General features: G+C 41.7%; 1 protein-coding gene and 1 long non-coding RNA gene across 3 annotated transcripts in view; one reads left to right on the forward strand and one right to left on the reverse strand.

Annotated features, from left to right (window-relative positions):
* LOC116943731 (uncharacterized) overlaps nt 1-14,836 on the forward strand; it is a 33,037-nt gene extending 18,201 nt beyond the window's left edge. The window contains exon 4 of one of the 2 annotated variants that reach the window (XR_012942214.1): nt 3,724-4,591. This is a non-coding gene — a long non-coding RNA (uncharacterized LOC116943731). Of the gene's footprint in view, nt 1-3,723 lie in introns of both variants that reach the window. The other variant, XR_004402993.2, reaches the window with a different exon arrangement.
* LOC116943724 (rho-related GTP-binding protein RhoN-like) lies at nt 1,429-18,240 on the reverse strand. The gene is made up of 6 exons (XM_032956839.2): nt 17,841-18,240; nt 16,214-16,532; nt 11,112-11,202; nt 5,787-5,896; nt 4,984-5,091; nt 1,429-4,036 (listed from the first exon to the last, which is right to left on the reverse strand). The coding sequence occupies exons 2-6, from the start codon at nt 16,475-16,477 to the stop codon at nt 3,683-3,685; spliced, it is 927 nt and encodes a 308-aa protein (XP_032812730.1). The 5' UTR covers nt 16,478-16,532; nt 17,841-18,240; the 3' UTR covers nt 1,429-3,682.
* Nucleotides 18,241-18,668: the final 428 nt, after the last annotated feature.

Below are 18,668 nucleotides of genomic sequence, written 5' to 3' on the forward strand. Positions count from 1 at the left end.
TATAAAATCCATGACACTTGTCAAAACACACATGCTAGTGATTTCGGGTTGTGGTTGACAGATGATCATTCTTTGCATGTGATAAAATAAACTCTTGTGCTGTCCTTGCTAATGGCTGTGTCCTACTGCGAGTGAAGTTGACAGCCTGCCATACATTACTGTACATGCATAAAGCAACAACGACTTCAGAGATTTTTGCTTGCAAATTTCCCTACTTTGAGTTTTAGAAATGTTTCTTTTTAGACAGCTTTGGTTATGAATATTTTAATATAACAGCCCTTTGACCATCCTTTACTGGATGGGACTTCCCCAACGTATCAGTCGCGGGGGTTGTTTGACCATACTTTACCGCACTGCCTGGTGTGGGTTGAAGTTGGGGCAGGAACTGAGGAGATAAGCTTGTGTTTAGGTCCCTGTCCTACACGTGTCGAGCAACTTTTTACCATATTTCTCACCTCCGGCGGGACTTTCCCACTGCAGAAACGTCTTGCAGTTCGATTTTCATCACGAATTCAAATCGCAGGTCGCGAATTTTGGGTAAAATAAGTTAGCCGCATATACGCGAGATCACAAAAACCGAACTCGCATAAAAAGTGAGGGAAAACCTGTACAGTGCTCGAAAGCCTCTGCCACGCAATGGGAAAACAACTTCATTTGTTTGCCAAATAGCTGGTGGAATGTTTATGTAGCGTATGCTCTTTGATCCATATGCTGAATGAAGTGATCAGAAAGTCCCTACCTAGTTTTAAAGTTATATTGACGGCAAATACTCTTTGAACATCTTGAAACACACCTTAAAATTAAGCTAAAGAAAAGGTGACTTGGTGGTCATGTGTCCTTATACTCATGTAAATGTTGACATGCCAAAATGGAGGCACTTTTAGACATTCATTTTCAGTTTCTAGGTACTGTAGTCTGTAAATGTCTCAAATGATAATGAATAAATACTAATATATTTAAAATCTGATGCAAGGCTACATTTTTGCAAATGTTGAGTTATTTTATACATCTAAAGTGTATAATACACACAGCCATGCACTAATTTGAAATCTTATTTATTTTGGCTCCACTTTGGTAAAAACGTACCCTTTTGGACTCTTTTGGCCAAAGGTTTCGATGTTTTTTTTTCAACAAAAGCCATCTGGCAGCACTGATCTTGTGTTAATGTTTCCTGGTGGCAGCATGACCCAGGGGCAGGCCTGCGCTGATCGAAACGCACACGATTTAGACTGGAATCGGACATCATAATCTCGGTCTGGCAATGTCTGAGGACCACTACTTCCCGACTGGGGTCTGCAACTGATTGGTGACAGCGTGAGACCAGCATGGTGAAGAGTAAAATTTACATTTCATAAAGTACCCATTCTTAGGACCCGGAAAAAAATGTGAGAATTGGTACTCAGCTCATGGCAAATGTACGACACTGGAAAAGTCTTAGATAAATTATATTTAGCATGAAAAGCCTGCACAACCCTTGCATAGTTACATAGTGGAGTATACTTGGTTGATACAATACAGACAGTATAGGTAACCAAAGTGCCTTGGAAATACTGTACAGTATGGGAGTCCCCTGATTGATAAGAAAAAATGCCCATGTAGTACTCAATTGCTTTTATGCAATAATGTACAGTATTTATTTCCAGTGATTGGGCAATTTTGAACAACCAATTTTGAACAACCAAAAAGCGAGCTTCGCCAGAATAAGCTATCATGCTCACGAACACGTTTAACAAAAAATATGGTACAAGCATTGCATTTTTTCAGCAATAAAATACCCACAGAGGTGAGTGGGCCAAACATGTAAAGCTCAATTTCATAGCACCTAAAGTGTGGTGAGTTTACATTTACAAATTGGAAAAATTAACGTAAATTCTGCTCAGGGGTTGCATTTAGACAACATTGGTCGCAATGTACAACCTCAACAACAAGAAGCCGTAATGTGCTCTCCAATGAAATATAAATGTGCATCCAGTTAAATCGTCCAATTTTGTAAAATTAATGCACAGGCATGAAAGTGAACCCGTGTGCAAGTGACAAATGAATCGACATGCCTACCAATTTACAGTAAAGTAAGCCGTGCCATATTGATGTTTGGCTAAAATAAGAGCGTATTTGTGTAATAGTGACGCCATAGCAACAAAATATTAAAATTCGGCAATTTTCATCACGCAACCATGCTAGTTAACATCAATATGGAGCATGACTGTAAAGAAGGTAAACTTCTTTCCGTGGTAATTCCTGCTATTCCGCATGTAAGCAAACATTGTCTTGTTTAAATTTTTTACTTTAAATGGTATGAAAACTATAGTTGAAGCAGATAACTGGGATGAAAATATAAAAATAGAACAAAATTTATTTTACTATGGAAAAGCAAATAAATAAGCAGTTGATACTTTTTTCAAATCACATGTTACGACAGAATTTGTTTTTAAGGATGTACGATTTGTATTACCTTATTTATTTCTGGTGCATGCCGGTTTAAAATGTATAGTGACTCATGACATAGTTATTTCGTGATATTGGATTGCTACCTCATCAAAAGCACGGCATTACAATTCTAACCGATTACTTTTAAGAGTCCTGACAAAGCACACTGTTTCAAAAGCAATCAGAAATGTGTGAATATAACCTATTTCCACACTTATCCATAATGCCTAATGTCATGCCTTGCTGTCAAGTATCAATTCTATATATATTAAATGTTATATTCAAGGTACAGTTAAATACAGCAGTTTGTGGATTTTCAACATGTACTTGTACACGTTAATAATTTTAACAATGATTGCCTTATATAACTTAATATAAATATATAGTCTTGGTTCTTTCGGTAAAGTCACGTAGAAGGGAAACAATAAAATAATAAAAATATAAAACAATAAAATTCTCACGACGTTTCGACTGCAACACAAGCAATCATCACTTTTTTCAAATTTTATTGTTGTGATTTTCACACCTGATGATGATTGCTTGTGTTGCAGTCGAAACGTCGTGAGAATTTTATTGTTTTATATTTGTATTATTTTATTGTTTCCCTTCTACGTTTTACCGAACGAACCAAGAATATGAATCCCTGCAGTCACGAAAGCTTTAAATCATTTATATAAATATGTTTATTTTATTTCTTGATATAAAAAGTGTAGTGCAAAAAGTTTGTGCTATAAAATACTGTATTCTATTACTCTATATATGTACTTAGGCTGTACTTAGTTAGGTACAGAAAGGAAGTTTAACTCGCAGGCTTTCACGAAATAAAGTTTGCATCACATTAATAAACTTGCAACCACAGATACAAATGAAGATGTAACAAGAGTTATAAAAAAAACTATTTATAATGCATCTAAATTCAACCACATCAAGACACTTTACAAAAATGAGAAAAAGTATGCGACCATGGAGGGTGATTTGGGGCGGTGGTGTTCAAGATGAGACAACCAACACCAACGCCGAGTCCCAGGGACACCTGGGACAGCCAGGGCAGTACTGACGAGTCTCAGGGCACACATTCACCAATAAAGCACAGGGAATATCATTGTAGTCGAAACTCGTACGACTCCAGATTCCATAACTTATCGCTACTGTAGAATGTATTAATTACTGTACATTTTCACAAATTTACACAACGGTAGATTACATAGCCTGACATACAAGTATAATAGGGAAGCATTAAAGAGGGGCACAGTGTTCACATAATGGCACAATTCTTCTTGTCTCTCTCAACCTCAGGTGCTGGGGCTTCTTGGGGTGCAGCTCGGGGCGGCTGCCGTTCCCTGAGCAGGGACAGCCGACGCAGCAGTCGTTTTGAGGCAGTGCGCTTGAACGTCGATGGCTCGCGTGTCCCTTCGGCCACACTCGAGCCCGCTGCATCTGCACTGCTGCTGCAGCCAGTGTCAGTGGGAGTTCTCTGCTGGTGCTGCCTGCGCATCTTCTGGGCAGTGGTCGGGCTCAGCAGGGCATCACGTACAGAGTTCGTGTCATTGTCTTTTGCCGAGCACTCCACGTAACACATAGCCCCCAGCTGCGTGGCCGACTCCGATGCCTGTAAAACATGCATGGCAATCTTGGTCAGCAGTCCTAATGATTAAATGAGTGTTACACATCTGTTGGCAGTCCTGAGCCAGTGGTGAAAATGCTATGTTCCTCTGGTGGCACAATTTACAGTATTCCTAACCCTTAGAAATCGACAGTTGGTCTCATAATTTTGCAGAACTCCAAACGATGACATGCTGCTTGAACAAATGACTAGCATTTCAACTTCAGATTTCATTTACTGGAAGCCAGCCCCTCTACCATACACTGATCGTGTCCTGTACACGTGTCCTTCGCTCTGCATGGGGGGAAGCTTTCTGAAAACAGGCCATGCAGAGCGTATCCGTGCAGAGTGAACCCAGAATTACATATTAAAAGAAAGGGCTTATGTTCCAGACCCCCTCTCCAGACCCAGTATTCTCATTTCTGTATCACTAATGCACGTACAAAATACAAACCCACAATATATAGTCCAAGTTCCATGCGGGAGCAGGCAGGCAGGGAAACAATGATTCTGATTCAATGCCATATGCTCCCGTACTCAACCATAAACCACGTTAAATGACTATATACCGCGTGTATTACTAACGTGTACGATTGTTTTGATTGCCACAATTTGATTACTCCGTGTTTATTGACACATTTCACGTTTGCACTTTGACTTACTGTACACTGTGCCATAATACATCTTGTGTTTGGAACAGACTTGCTGTTAGTAAGTACTGCTGTAATTTAGCTAGCTCGTGAAGCCAACTGAAAGACAGTGAGAAACCAAGAAAATGCCCGCGTCACTGTATTCGCTCACGAGATGAACTCGTAACCAAATTGGTTGACTATGAGGCCGAGGACATAATGACGCACCCATCAGCATGATGCAACATCCGCTGGAATGTTCCAATGTGGCGACGCAGCTTGTGGCGTCATTCGCCGTGCAGAAGGGCAGGGCAGGGGACTCACCTGGTGGTGAGACACCATTCTCTGGGATTTCGAGAGACGGAGGTCCGATTTGCACCCGACAAGCAGCAGGTGGGCACTTGGGCAGTGGGACTTGGCCTCTCGATGCCACTGTAAGCACAATCATCATCAATGTTATTACCATCTGTATTATCAGTACGACCATACAGACATTACCAGCATTGGCATTATTATTAGTATTAAAAGGCTTGGGAAATAAATGTCATCATTACCACCAAGGCACGTTTAAAATACCGTAATTGTTACCACCATCGTCACGTCCGTTAGTGACATCACAAAAAAAACACTTCTGTCATCATGCATACTATTTTTTATTCAATCAGGTGAGGCAACTGAGACAAAAAAGGTGTTTTTCAAGAGAGGCCAGGGACACAAATGATAATATAGGGTACATTTATATTTACATTGTTCAGAAAAAAATTCGTACATTATAACTAACATAAGAGTGCACAGATGTCCCTACCTCCCATAAACTAAAAGAAAACGATCTCCCATATGGCCATAACGACTTTTGTGACAAGTGCCGCAAGAAAGCACTGCATACCAGCATGGTACTAGAGCAATTTTCGTGGCCAGCACTATGCCAGATACTAATTTATGGCTGAGTCAACCTAGGGGAGTCACAGGATCAATTAACATATTTGTCACTGATGTTACCCGTGGAGGGCAATCGAATGCAGGTCGCTGGTCCATAGCACAGTGCGCTAACCACTACGCTACCACTCTCCCTAAGCCGCACACACAGGCACATGCACTCGGACAACAAGGCATGCATGATCTCGCACCTTTACGTGGATGCTGTGAAGCGTCTCTGGGCGGCTGATGTCGAAGCACAGCAGCACGACGGAAGCGTGCTGGTACGAGAGTGGTCGCACGGTGTCGTAGTGCGAGGAACCTACAGGAGTGAGCATAGGGTCAGCTCACAGGGCAACTACATAGTTTATCTTTCAACGCCGTGATTAATATATAGAAGAGTGGTGCTGTGATAGCATGTAACATTTTGTTTCTGTTAAAACGACGCGGAAATACGCAATGGTACACACGTACGCGTGGTCCGTAAACACCATCACCGACAAGCATGCTAATACAAATAATAATACAATGTACAGCCATTTGTCAATCTACCTCTGAATAAAGAGGAGCGGATGCAACGTCGGTCATATGACTTCATCATGCCGGTCACAACAGGACCAGTTCACATACCATTTGGAACTTATTTTAACCATGGCCGGGCATCAAACTCGGGTGACTGCCTCACTGCTGTAGCCTTTTACATGAATATTTCCTATGTACTAATATTGTGGGTAGAAAAATAATATGGATTTAATTGAAGTGTGAACCATAATGCATTGCAGCATAGTGCGCGCATAAAAGTGCGTGTAATGTACATTGTTCTAATGTAGAACATGCAGTGAAAAGTTAAAATGGCCGTAGAAATGCAAAAAGTGTACAGCAAAAACAAAAACATCACCAGGCATGGCGGTGCAACGCCTCTAACTCGGTAGATTTAAGGCAATGATTTGGTGGATCACAGAACTCCTGAACTCACTGGCCCGAGTAGTGGCCAGGCGACGAGTGGGCACATGAACCCTCCTTGGCTCTTAAATATAGTTTTGAGTGTTATCTTGGAGTCATACAAGTGTTATCTTCTTGTATGACTCCAGTTCTCTCCACATGCAAACTATATACAGTATATAAACTTGTATTTACCAGTCGACCTGGCCACAGTTCATCAAAGTGGCTTATATCATCATACATGTGGGAGTGTATAGTAGACATAATTTAAACACACGTTTATGAGTCTGGAGGACGACATCGGAAGACCCAGAGAAAAATCCACGTGGCCACAGGAAGGGAGAACATATACAGGCGTCAGGGGCGGATTGAACTTACGACCTCCTGCATACCAAGCAAGGGCAATAACATCTCGCCACCAGTGAGCCCCAAATCCCCCCTGGAAAAGGAAATGGCCAAACATAAATTCAGGGCCATCCTCAAACAGTATTGAGCCACGGCAAAGTTTACCTGGCTAAATCAAATTATCGTTGTAAAGTATAAAGTGCACACTACTTTATACATATATAATACTACATACAGTGTATAGTTGAAGTCCCCCAATCTTGATCAACCCGCGGATCACCGTTGACCCTCAAAAAATCGTTTACTAGACCACCATGCACGAATATGTTTTTAATTACTTAAGTCATAATAGCTGAACAGTTCCACGGACCACTTCCCACGGCCTTGCTGACAACAATTAGTCTATGGACCAGAGGTTTGTAACCACTGCTATAACAGTATATATGCATACTGTACTATAACAACGTCAGTACATACTACATAGTATGTATATAGTATGCACACATACTATATATAGCATGCAGGCATACCACTGATTCTCAACCTGTGGTTCGTGGGTTCATACAGGCCTATGATTTTTTTATCATGTATAGCCACAAGACACCCTGTTAAAAGTACCAAAACATTACACGTGGAATATTTAAATATCATATTCTTGGTTCTTTCGGTAAAGTCACTTAGATGGGAAACAATAAAATAATAATATATAAAAAATAAAATTCTCACGACGTTTCGACTGCAACACAAGCAATCGTCATCAGGTGTGAAAAACCGCAGCACCTGATGATGATTGCTTGTGCTGCTGTCGAAACATCGTGAGAATTGTATTGTTTTATATTTTTATTTTTTATCATTTTATTGTTTCCCTTCTATGTGACTTTACCGAAAGAACCAAGAATATGAATCCCTGCAGTCACGAAAGCTTTAAATCGAAATTAATTTAAATATTATTTTTTAAACATGTATGGCAGTGTAAAACTCAATAAATTACAATTATTCCTCGGAGTAAACCTTTAAAACACTCTGTGACCTGTCCTGTCTGGGGCCAGGCATTACCACACTGGGACTGGCTCATCACTATTTTTCAAGAAAATATAATTGTTACAAAAGTTCCCACATTTCCAGACACAATAGTCACGACCCCAAAACGCAAGGCACAAATTGGCAACAGGCATTGCATCATCGGTGCTATCATCAACCTTTAATATGAATAATGCTTTAACATACGTCCGTACATTACTCGTATCAAATTACACATGTGCAGAACTGGATATGCTAACACTGCTGAGATGTATGCAAGCTCATCTGTAAATAATACGCGTGTGTCAAGTGTGCATATGTACAGTATGTACCACACATAATAACCGTACAGTGGGTACACATCGCCTGTTGAGGTCACTGTAGGTGAAATTCAAGACTCTCACGTTGCAGCCCTTTGCATTATGAGGCTATTCATCTGCCACACCGTTTGTAGCCATTCTAAGCCACTCCTGCAATTTGTCTCCTATCACATATTAGCACATCAAAGCGCCGTCTTAATGGTATGAGAGATCGGTGAACTACACGGTATACCTAATGGATATTAGAATTAGCAACAACCACAAGAAACGTCCTACAGGAATGCCTAGTCCTCGCGACTGCTCTGGGACTGGTCTGGGCACATTCTAGGTGTTTTGAGTTATGGCAAGGGCACACCTATAATCCACAACTTTAATGGCAAGGGTTGGTGGATCAAACAGCGTTGTGTAATTCACAAAACATGCCGAGCTACAAGACGGCCAGGATAGGCAGTATAGCAAGTGGATTAATTAACCCATTTGTGTGGATATTTGAGTGTTATCCCCCGCACGTGTGTATGTGTGTGGGTTTTCTTTGTGGACGCTCGAGTTTTTTTTCTAATGGCAAAGCTTTCCTTAATGATATATATATAAATCGGCCTCATATCCCACTGGAGTATGCTATTTCAAAGAATCCTGAAAGTAAGGCTGTCCTGGATAAATAACTGATGTTTCAGTCACTTAAGTGCTTTGCGATACTTTAGCACGGATGTGCTATGTAAAATGCAAATCCTTACCAACATGTGTCCCCGATTTTAAATACATTTTAAAAGTGACAGCAAAATATTGGTTGATATGAACTTAAATTTACATTCCACACATGGTTTGTGGACAATGCTATACTGCACTAAACATGAATTCTATATTGAATTTCCTTCCAAGACTGCACTCTACACGAGTGCCATATCATCATGACAATACTAAATAAATTGTACTTAATACCCAATACAGCAGTGCTACACATAATGTGTACAAATACACTTTACTCATTAGCGCTTTGTTATACAATATGCCTAGTAGGCACTTACACCGAGCCCTCAAATTGGAAGGCATCCACCACACGATAGTTTGGCCTGTCTCTGCACGTAAGAACATTAAAAGGATGACAGCTGGGGTGAAGATGTTACACTCATAGCAGCCACAAATGAAACTGCAACATTCTTTAAGAAAGTGCAACTCAAAAAACGAATAACACTTAGACAAGCACCCCGATTTGTATTCATCAACACAACACAAAGATTGAAGCTTCGTTAATCACAATAAGTGTCTTTTTCTTTATCCAGGTAAGCCTTAATGCGTCTCAATACTTTTTAGGAGGTTCCTGCATTGGGATCCTCAGCCAATTTCACGAGTAAAGTGTTGGACAACAATGGAGGAGGGTTACCCAGAGAACACCCATGAATTATACGAGTTAACACTCAAAACTCCACGAATATGGATGTCAAGAAAGTCCAGGTAGTCCCCGACTTACGATGGAGATACGTTACGACGACCCCATCCGTAAGTCGAAAATGTCGTAAGTCGAAAATGACCTAGCCTACCCAGGAGTCTTAAAGAATGGTGATAATTTAGCAAAACAGAGCAATTTACAGTACCATACTGTATAAACTATATACTGTATGTATTTATTAATTACAACACTGTATTGCACAGTCAAATTTTAAGTAAAAAACAAAGTCAAATCTTTGCCTACCTATATGAACTGCAATTTCATCGAAAGATTTTTCAGGAAACAATCCTATCTGCTATAAAAACTTTTAACATGCATTGAACGTATGTATCGTATCGTGGCAACCCTAAAATGAAATCGCTAAAGCTATGTATCATACATGCATTGAACGTATCGTAACGTTTCATATTCTACTCTACTCGCCAAGATTCTGTCCGTCGTCTGCATACTTGAACTATGTTAGGTTGTTGATGGCTACATTAACTTAGTTTTTCGATTTAAAGCTTTCGTGACTGCAGGGAATCATCTTCTTTGGTTCTTTCGGTAAAGTCACGTAAAATGAGAATAAAATAATAAAATAAAAATAAGACGATAAAAATTCTCACGACATTCCGGCCACAACACAAACGGCCTTCTTCAGGTGAAAGAACAGAACTGTCGGGACGACATTCTACGTGACTTTACCGAAAGAACCAAAGAAGATTAACTTAGCTGTCGGAAGAGGAGGATGCCAATGATAAAGTTACAGTATCGTACCTCGTACGCTGCTGCGTTTGCCTGCCGCGCAAAATTAAAAAATATTTTACAATTTTGTCATATCGCTATCGCCATCGTAAGATCGAAATATCGTAAGTCGGACCATCGTAAATCGGGGACTACCCGTATCGTAAGTCGGGGCCCGTCGTAAGTCGGGGACTACCTGTATTTTCTATTCTCATCTCCTGGACACCTTTCAGCTCAGCTACTTCGGTGGTGTCAGAAATCTGTTTGATCCACCAACTCTTTCCTAACAATGGATCAAAGGAGTACACCAACAAATCTAGGAATTGAGAAACACGACTGTATAGTGACATCACTGTAACATCTCTTCCATACCTTTGAAAAGTCAATGCAAATGGTGTTACTGGTGCGCTATGCTGTGATGTCCGAGTGGAGATTTTCTGATGGATCAAGCTTCAAACTTGTATCCAACAACCCAGTGAGTTGTTGTTGTTCATTTAACCAGGAAACAAAATACACCGACTGAGGCAAAGGAAACATTGCCTCTTTTGCAAGGGTGACATGGGTAGGTTATCTCCAATTGCCAACAGCTCTTTTGGTTGCATTTTCTTTTCAAGAACAATTTCCCCATCATGGAAATGTGAGTCGGTGTGCAGCCATGAACCCCCCCCCCCTCACACTCACACCACTTAAGAGCTTTGGCTCTGGCTAAACCCACAATATCAGCTGCCACCCATACACACCTGAGTTGTCCAACACCAAGATGTCTGCGCTCCGGCCGTCCGTTCCATTCAGGGTCACCGAACGGCTGTCAAACACGCTGGGCACATATCCCTGTGGCAGGTGGTGTGGTGTGTTGGGTGGGGGCAGGTTATGTGTGGTGAGCAACAACCAGGGGAGGGTAGAGACAGCAACATTGCACTGAGTGAATCATACATTATTTAATAATAAAAAACACACAGTTACAAGAATTCAGCCAGTCAGCTGTATTTGTTCTTGGGGACAATGCTGAGGGCTGTGGCCCTAACATCCACTGTGGATCTGCACATACACGAGTGGCTTTTCATTTCGGCATTTGTGTTTAATAAATGTATCACTTTTTTTACGCTGTGAAACGTGGAGCACAGAACGAACGCAGTGCCGCCACTTGGAAAGAACGCTTCAACACAGTGCCGAAAGTATGATGTGTCCTTCTTCCTCGGTGTAGCAAAGGCCACCCCACCGCATGAGACTTGGCAAGCCTTTCATGTGAAATCATTACTCGTCAACAGAGCAAACACAGTATTTGCAGATGCTGCCCGTTGTTGAAAGTGGTGAACAAGCACAACATATAAAAAAACTCACATTCATCAATAAGACTGTGGCCATTAAAGAAGAAAAATATGTAAATAGCACGTAAACATGTGCTTTTAAGGACCATTTTTTTATTTTAAGGCAGTGTTATTGACACGTGTTGATTGTCTGTTCATACAGCAAAGAAGGCAATGTTTTTTTCGACATGTTCTACTCGACCGAGTCCATCCTGTGACCCAACAGAGTATACTAAAATATGTACACGTTGAACTTATTTCGCACCGCCATACGTATCCAACCGTGCTCATCACACACGTGGATGATGTGCTGTTTGCTTAAGGCTTGTGTGACATTTACTCGATTTAAAATGATCTCAAAACCCATGAAAGGCTGTGGGAGTTTTTGACCACATGTTAGATCAAACAGCAAACATGCTGTGTAACTACTGTAACATTCTACCAAACTAAAAAGAAGGTAGCTGCATGGAAGTAATAGTGCATCACTCAGCATGTCTGCATTGTACACTAAAAAATGTAACGAACTAACAAACCTACCCACTAATTAAACTTACCAGTCAGTCGCTTATTCAACGCTTTACATATAGAAGAACTAAACTATTGAATTAAAAGTATGTTTAACTTTACCAGGCAAGGCTCACTGAGCTATCCATCTCTCTGTCAGAAGCGACCCGGATACAAATGATTGCTTAACTAAGTGGCTTATCATGTGGCAATTTATAGCAGCCAAATACCCTAAATGCATGTTAATTTTAAATGTGGAGGGAGAAACTGGAGGACCCGGAGAAAAATTGACACGACTGCGGGGAGAACATGCAAACTCCAATATACAGCAGTAGGCGTCAGGGTCAGGATTGAACTCACGACCTCCTGTATAACAGGCGAGGGAGTTAACATCTCCTAGCCACCATGGTCTCCCATGTCACCACTGCTCTCATACGTGGCGATACGGGAGACCAATAGCCACGATGTAACCTACGATTTGACTCTTATCCACAAGGTAAATGTGTGAATAGGATGAATGTTCCATGCGATTCCTGTTATACTTGGAAATGTTTTGATTATTAGGAATTTTGATTATTAACCGTGAATAATTGGAGTTTTCGCAGCCTATACAAATGCCATAGATAAGGGGCCATCCATTTAGTAGGTACGCAAAAATCTGTCAAAACTTGACCCTTCCCCCCCTCCCTGTACGCACGCGGACTTTTTACCCCCCCCCCTCCCACCTGCTCCCCCCTCCATGCGTACGTACTAAATAGATGGCCCCTAATAGGAGTCGCGGGTAAATAGGGCCACAAGATTGATTTTTACTTGTGGCCCTAATATTCTTGTACTTAAGTTGTCATAATTGGCATATTTTAACCAAATACTGTAAGTAAAAATCAGATGTTGTATACACCACTGTAAATCTAAAGATTGTACAGAGACAACGGAGTGAACTATTGTACTGTTGTGTAATTTCATTCCTAAGAAAATTATTTCGTGATATTTTGTTAACAGTGGTGCCCCAAGCACAAATAATAAATCAACTCACCCATTCATCAATAACACAGCCTTAAAATGAAAATACTTGCATATACTGTAACAGGCAACTTTTTGGGCAATGACTCTTTTTCATGGCCCATAAATTGCGAGGTCAAAGAGATAAGTGGATAAGAGATGGACTATCACATTTAAAAAATGTTTTGCTGATGGACAGTTTTTAAAATGGCATACGAATACTGTAGTTACTTATTAGCAGCTACTATAAGCATAACACATACACCTTAAGCATACAAATTATAGCATGACATTAACTGTGTATTAATTGTAAAATTATAGCGTTTCTGGCACATTGCATTATGGGTAGAACTGTGGTAGATGTCATTAAAATCATAATGACCATAATCCATAACTGCAACAATATTGTACTGCATTTAAGAGATGCTGTTTTGGATATTATATACAGTATAACAATTTACCAAAAATAGAATTGCATGTAATGTACATCAGGACGTATTTTTAAATACAGTGGTAAAATAACCCAATGAGATACAGTAATATATAGTTTATCGAAATGCACTTAGATGACAAATAAGGTAACATCATGGTTAACAGGATACTTGCTCCTGTTCTATCCGGATGGCATGATGCACATTATTCCCCTCCACCATAGTTTATTGCTAAAGTTGGGTTGTAATCCAGTGGGTGTGTGTATATACTGTACAGTACATATATGACCATATTTAAACAACGTTATTAAACACCAGGCACAATTTTGGGGTCAGTCTTACTGTACATAGTCTTATTTATAATCCGAAGTATGGTACATATTTGCTTTTACAGAAACAAGTCATGGGCTTAAACTTTGGAAACGCAATTTTAGAATTGGTGTATTAACGAATAAGTTCTTAACTACTGTACCGTATATGCCAACACATCAGACATAACATACAATGATATGCAGTTATGGATTGATGGGCCTGCCGCTGCAGTAGAGTGCAATAATGTTGGCTTAACTTGGCAAGATGTTTTTCTAGTAGTTTCTGGACATGCACTATTGCACATTAGCACTGGGGTATATTAAATTCCTTGTAAAGTCATATTACTGCCGCCACGTTATGCTGACCTCTGGGTTGTGACGTCAATATTTACTTCAACAAAACAAGGCACATGGGCCAGGCCATTGCAATTGCTTATCTCAGCTACTGCCCATTGGGTAAACAATGAGCAGGTTACACGAGATAGGCGGATGCTCTTATGAACACATTGCTCAAGGCATGGCATAGTATTTTGTTACTTGGTGGTCTAATTTATTACCGTACGAGTAATTCTTGTAGAGCCCTTTGTCGATCCACTGCTGGATCAAGGCCTACCCACGCTGTTATCGATCAAACCGCATCACACTGGTGATGAAAGAGTGCCAAAGACCAGTTCAATTATCACTCTCACTAATGACCCGGGCATGAATGAATTCAGGTCATCGGGTTCTCTGGTTAGCAGTGTGCTAACCGTTAAGCCACTGCTCAATCACACTGTTAATGGAATTTATCCCGTGACGCAGCCTATGTCTATTTCAGTTTTACATACCCTTTCATGCATGTACGCAAAGCTACAGGAGCGTTTATGTCACCGGAAAAAAATGTAAGATTGCCAAATAAAAAGTATTTTTTTTTGCTCCGTCACACCCTGGATTTTTAGAGCAAACAGCCCAGAGCAGATTCTTGTTCCCTTATTATGTTGCCATACATGTCGTATTACATTGTGTGTACTGAATATAATATACAGTACACAATATACTGCACTGCAATACAATATCAGGAACTGCATGAGAATATGCATACAGTATAAACATGCCTTTCTACATCGTCTCATATAAATCATAAGCATGCGTTTATAGTGTATATTCAATTATCAATCAATCACAGAACTCTTTTTCAATGTAATCCATGTATGTGAAAGCGGGACCAATTACTCTCACGTGTAATACACCAAATACCAGGACGAGTGTAGGTAGGAAGCAGTAGCAACATCTGCCCACACGCCATGGCAGGTGAATTTACAACGGATCCCTTTTGAGTAACAACGATCTTTAGGTCGGAATTTTTTTGAAGAGGCACAATTTTTGAATCATTGAGTTTTGGCATTTTTTTTTAAATTAAAAGCGTAGACGACACAATAATTGTGCCAAATGTATTATTTCTGGTCCTTCTCGAGCAGGGGTCGGCAGCCCGCGGCTCTTTAAGGACTGCTTCGTGACGTTATTTATTAGGACCACCACCCCGTCTCGTATTCACGTGCTTTGCGGCTCTTGAAATATTGAGTTTTTAACCGAATTCGAAAGAAATGGCTCTTCTTGTTATTTTGGTTCCCGACCATTGTTCTAGAACATTATTATAACGTACGTCACTCAATAACAAGATCATATATGAATCCATGTTAAACTATCCAACAAAATATTTTTTTTTTATAAAATGTCATTGGGTATTGTAAAGGACACCAATAACTGTTAATTTATACTCTTTGGATCCTTGCAGTCACGAAAGCTTTAAATCTAGAACTGTTAATTTTGTAAACGGAAACCCCAATAGACTTTCCACCAGCTATAGTAAAGGTTTATCCATACAATGATCTCCCAGTGATTAATTGTACCGAGGTTGCGATGACTGCACTATCTCCCCATGATGCGGCGAGAGATAATCAGCCAGTTTAACACGTAGGCTTTCGCGACCAATATTATTCAGAAGATAATCAGCCATAGGCATAAATGTCCCCAGCCCTAAAACCGAACCTCCTGGCCCCGAAATTGAAACCAACGCAGCGGCTCTCAAAAGCTTACTTCAATAAAAACCCAAGCAAGGCACGTGATTTTTGATTAAAGGCTTGTAAAATTATTGAATATAAACATTCGGGGGCCGTAGTTTCCAGAGATCTCCCGTTTATTCCCCGGCATCTGTGGGTACGGTAGTCCATTCCTTTCCCGTTCCCCCCCCCAAAAAATAAATTCCATGTATGCCCGCAGCCACGCATACACACGGGTCGCTGTCTCTCACCTGTCTGAAAGGGTCCCCTGCCAACGCTCCAAGGAGGGCCGTCTTCCCACAGGACACATCACCCACGAGCATGACCTTGCGGGTCACCACCGACCCATCCACACCAGACCCGGACGAACCTCGTCCATGCACCATCGTCACGCTGCTTCCGAAGCGGCTGGGACCCGACCTCCTGATGTTGCTGCCCGCGCCGCCCTCTCTGTTTCGGACACCGGCGCTCGTGCTTGCTGTACGACGCAGTTCCCCGGTTATTGGTGGCTGCATGATGGTCGGGCCGGTCGGGCCGACCAGGCGGAGTGGCCGAGATGCGTCCAGAAGCCTGCGAACACACATGCCGATGGCCAGTTCTTGAATGCCGAATATGTGCGTGAAGGCGTGTGTCCACGCTATTTGTTGGAAATCCACTGCGTTACTCGAGTGTCATTCTCCTAAACTGAAAGCTGATCGTTCATTCAACTGATTTCCATCTTTCGTCATCCACAGCATCTCTCGTATGGAGAGTCCGAGCCAAATAATAAATGTTCGTCCTCCTCCTCCCTCCCATTTTCCGTTTAAGAGTCATCGTCGTCGTATCTCCAGCCGAGCCCTTGGGGTATATCCTGCACGACACCTTCCTTCTAAACGGACTTATTAGTCGCACTATTGATTGTAGCCATTCTGTCAACATCTTAATTGTTATCACACCACTGTAGCTTATTCATTCAATTCTTCTGTAACGCCACCTCTCAAAACACGTGCGGCCTTTTCAGTGAAAAACGATGACACTGCTACAGTTTTTTTTTTAAAGAAGTTATTATATCCAATCTTGTCATCACTTGGACCTGTGGCTCTCAATACCCGGTCCTTATATCTCAACCACTGCCGTTAATTAAACAATTTTGCTCTTTGTGGCCAACACTGACGAACACCCAAGGGGTGTGTCCTACATTGTCAAGCCGTGCCGATGTCCCGTTGTAGTCGTCAACAAATGTGTGCCAACGAATTACCCTAGAAACATATATTGTCTTGTACTATTCACCAACGTCTATGCTCCCCCGCCATACACCAACTCACATTGACCAGCGTGGTGAAGTATGGTCAACTGACATCTCTCATCCAGCAGTGTATTGACAAAAGGGCTGTAATAACTAGCGCCGTACATTAATACTTACAATGGACTTGGCAAGATGAGCAACGTTAGTTAAGGAAAGATGGATTTTGGGGCCGCTTACAACGCTACGCAACAATAGCATCGCAAGTGGACCCGGCGGTCCGCAACGTTCAAACGCTGCGGTGGCATCGACACGATTGCTTAAATACGTTTCGTGAATGTCTCCACCTTGCTGTAATTATTACAGCATGTGAAGTTTGTTGCGGTTAACCGTGCAGGCGAAAACAACATTACTGTCAAGAGAAATTGTACCACCCGAAGCAATGAGCGTTGCTTGCTCGGCTAATTGACACTCGAAGGCAGGCGGATCATCGCATTTAATCTATGTCGTCTGTACGTTCATCTTCTTACATTTTGGAAATGGCAACGTTCAGATGTGCTCTCGTCAAACATGTCTGCATTTACCAGCACACGTACGGCAATGTGGTTAAGCCTCGCCATGAGTAAATACATCACTCGTTGCAATCACGAGCTTACCTGTTCAAATACGGACGCTTTGAGGTCCACAATGTCGTCAACTATTCTTGATGTATAGGTAACGTTCAGTTCATGCCTATCTCTAGAGCCCTTGCGCGATGTACCGCACTAAAAAAAAAATATACAAGCCGCACCAACGGCGTGTAGCATCCACCTATCTGAGCGAGAAGCAAAAGCCAATTTATCCACAATAACTTACAACACTTCGGCCAAATTTGAAGACCACATACGCACGCGCGTATGAATATACACGAACGCAATATGATGGGAAAAGGGTTATTTCACTGGACACAGTCCACCCCTTACACAAAGATATCGCCGTGGCGGAAACAGAGCATTGGGGGTAGACGCACAACCACCACGTGTCGGTCGGTAGGAATGAACAACGCGTTGAGCTGGCTGCTCTTTTGTTTGGCGAGGATGACGCAAGCGGCACTCCCTCCCTGCCACTGAACCCCTCCCACCCACTCACCTGTGGCTCTCACTCAGACACTCACCTGTGGCTCTCACTCAGACACTCACCTGTGTCTCTCACTCACTCACCTGTGTCTCTCACTCACCCACTCACCTGTGGTTCTCACTCACCCACTCACCTGTGTCTCTCACTCAGACACTCACCTGTGTCTCTCACTCACCCACTCACCTGTGTGTCTCTCACTCACCCACTCACCTGTGGTTCTCACTCAGACACTCACCTGTAGCTCTTACTCAGACACTCACCTGTGTCTCTCACTCAGCCACTCACCTGTGTCTCTCACTCACCCACTCACCTGTGGTTCTCACTCACCCACTCACCTGTGGCTCTCACTCACCCACTCGCCTGTGTCT

Source organism: Petromyzon marinus, chromosome 19 (assembly GCF_048934315.1).
Source record: "Petromyzon marinus isolate PM22_M1 ecotype Great Lakes invasive population chromosome 19, UKy_Petmar_22M1.pri1.0, whole genome shotgun sequence".
Classification (NCBI taxonomy): Eukaryota; Metazoa; Chordata; class Hyperoartia; order Petromyzontiformes; family Petromyzontidae; genus Petromyzon; species Petromyzon marinus.

What these genes read in the sequence shown, in the direction of transcription:
- LOC116943724 (XM_032956839.2), bottom strand. Translation starts at nt 16,477, where the DNA reads ATGCAGCCACCAATAACCGGGGAACTGCGTCGTACAGCAAGCACGAGC. An exon ending in TTCACAGCATCCACGTAAAG is followed by an intron (nt 5,092 to 5,786) that starts GTGCGAGATCAT and finishes TTGTGCTTACAG; the next exon opens with TGGCATCGAGAGGCCAAGTC. An exon ending in GAATGGTGTCTCACCACCAG is followed by an intron (nt 4,037 to 4,983) that starts GTGAGTCCCCTG and finishes CATGTTTTACAG; the next exon opens with GCATCGGAGTCGGCCACGCA.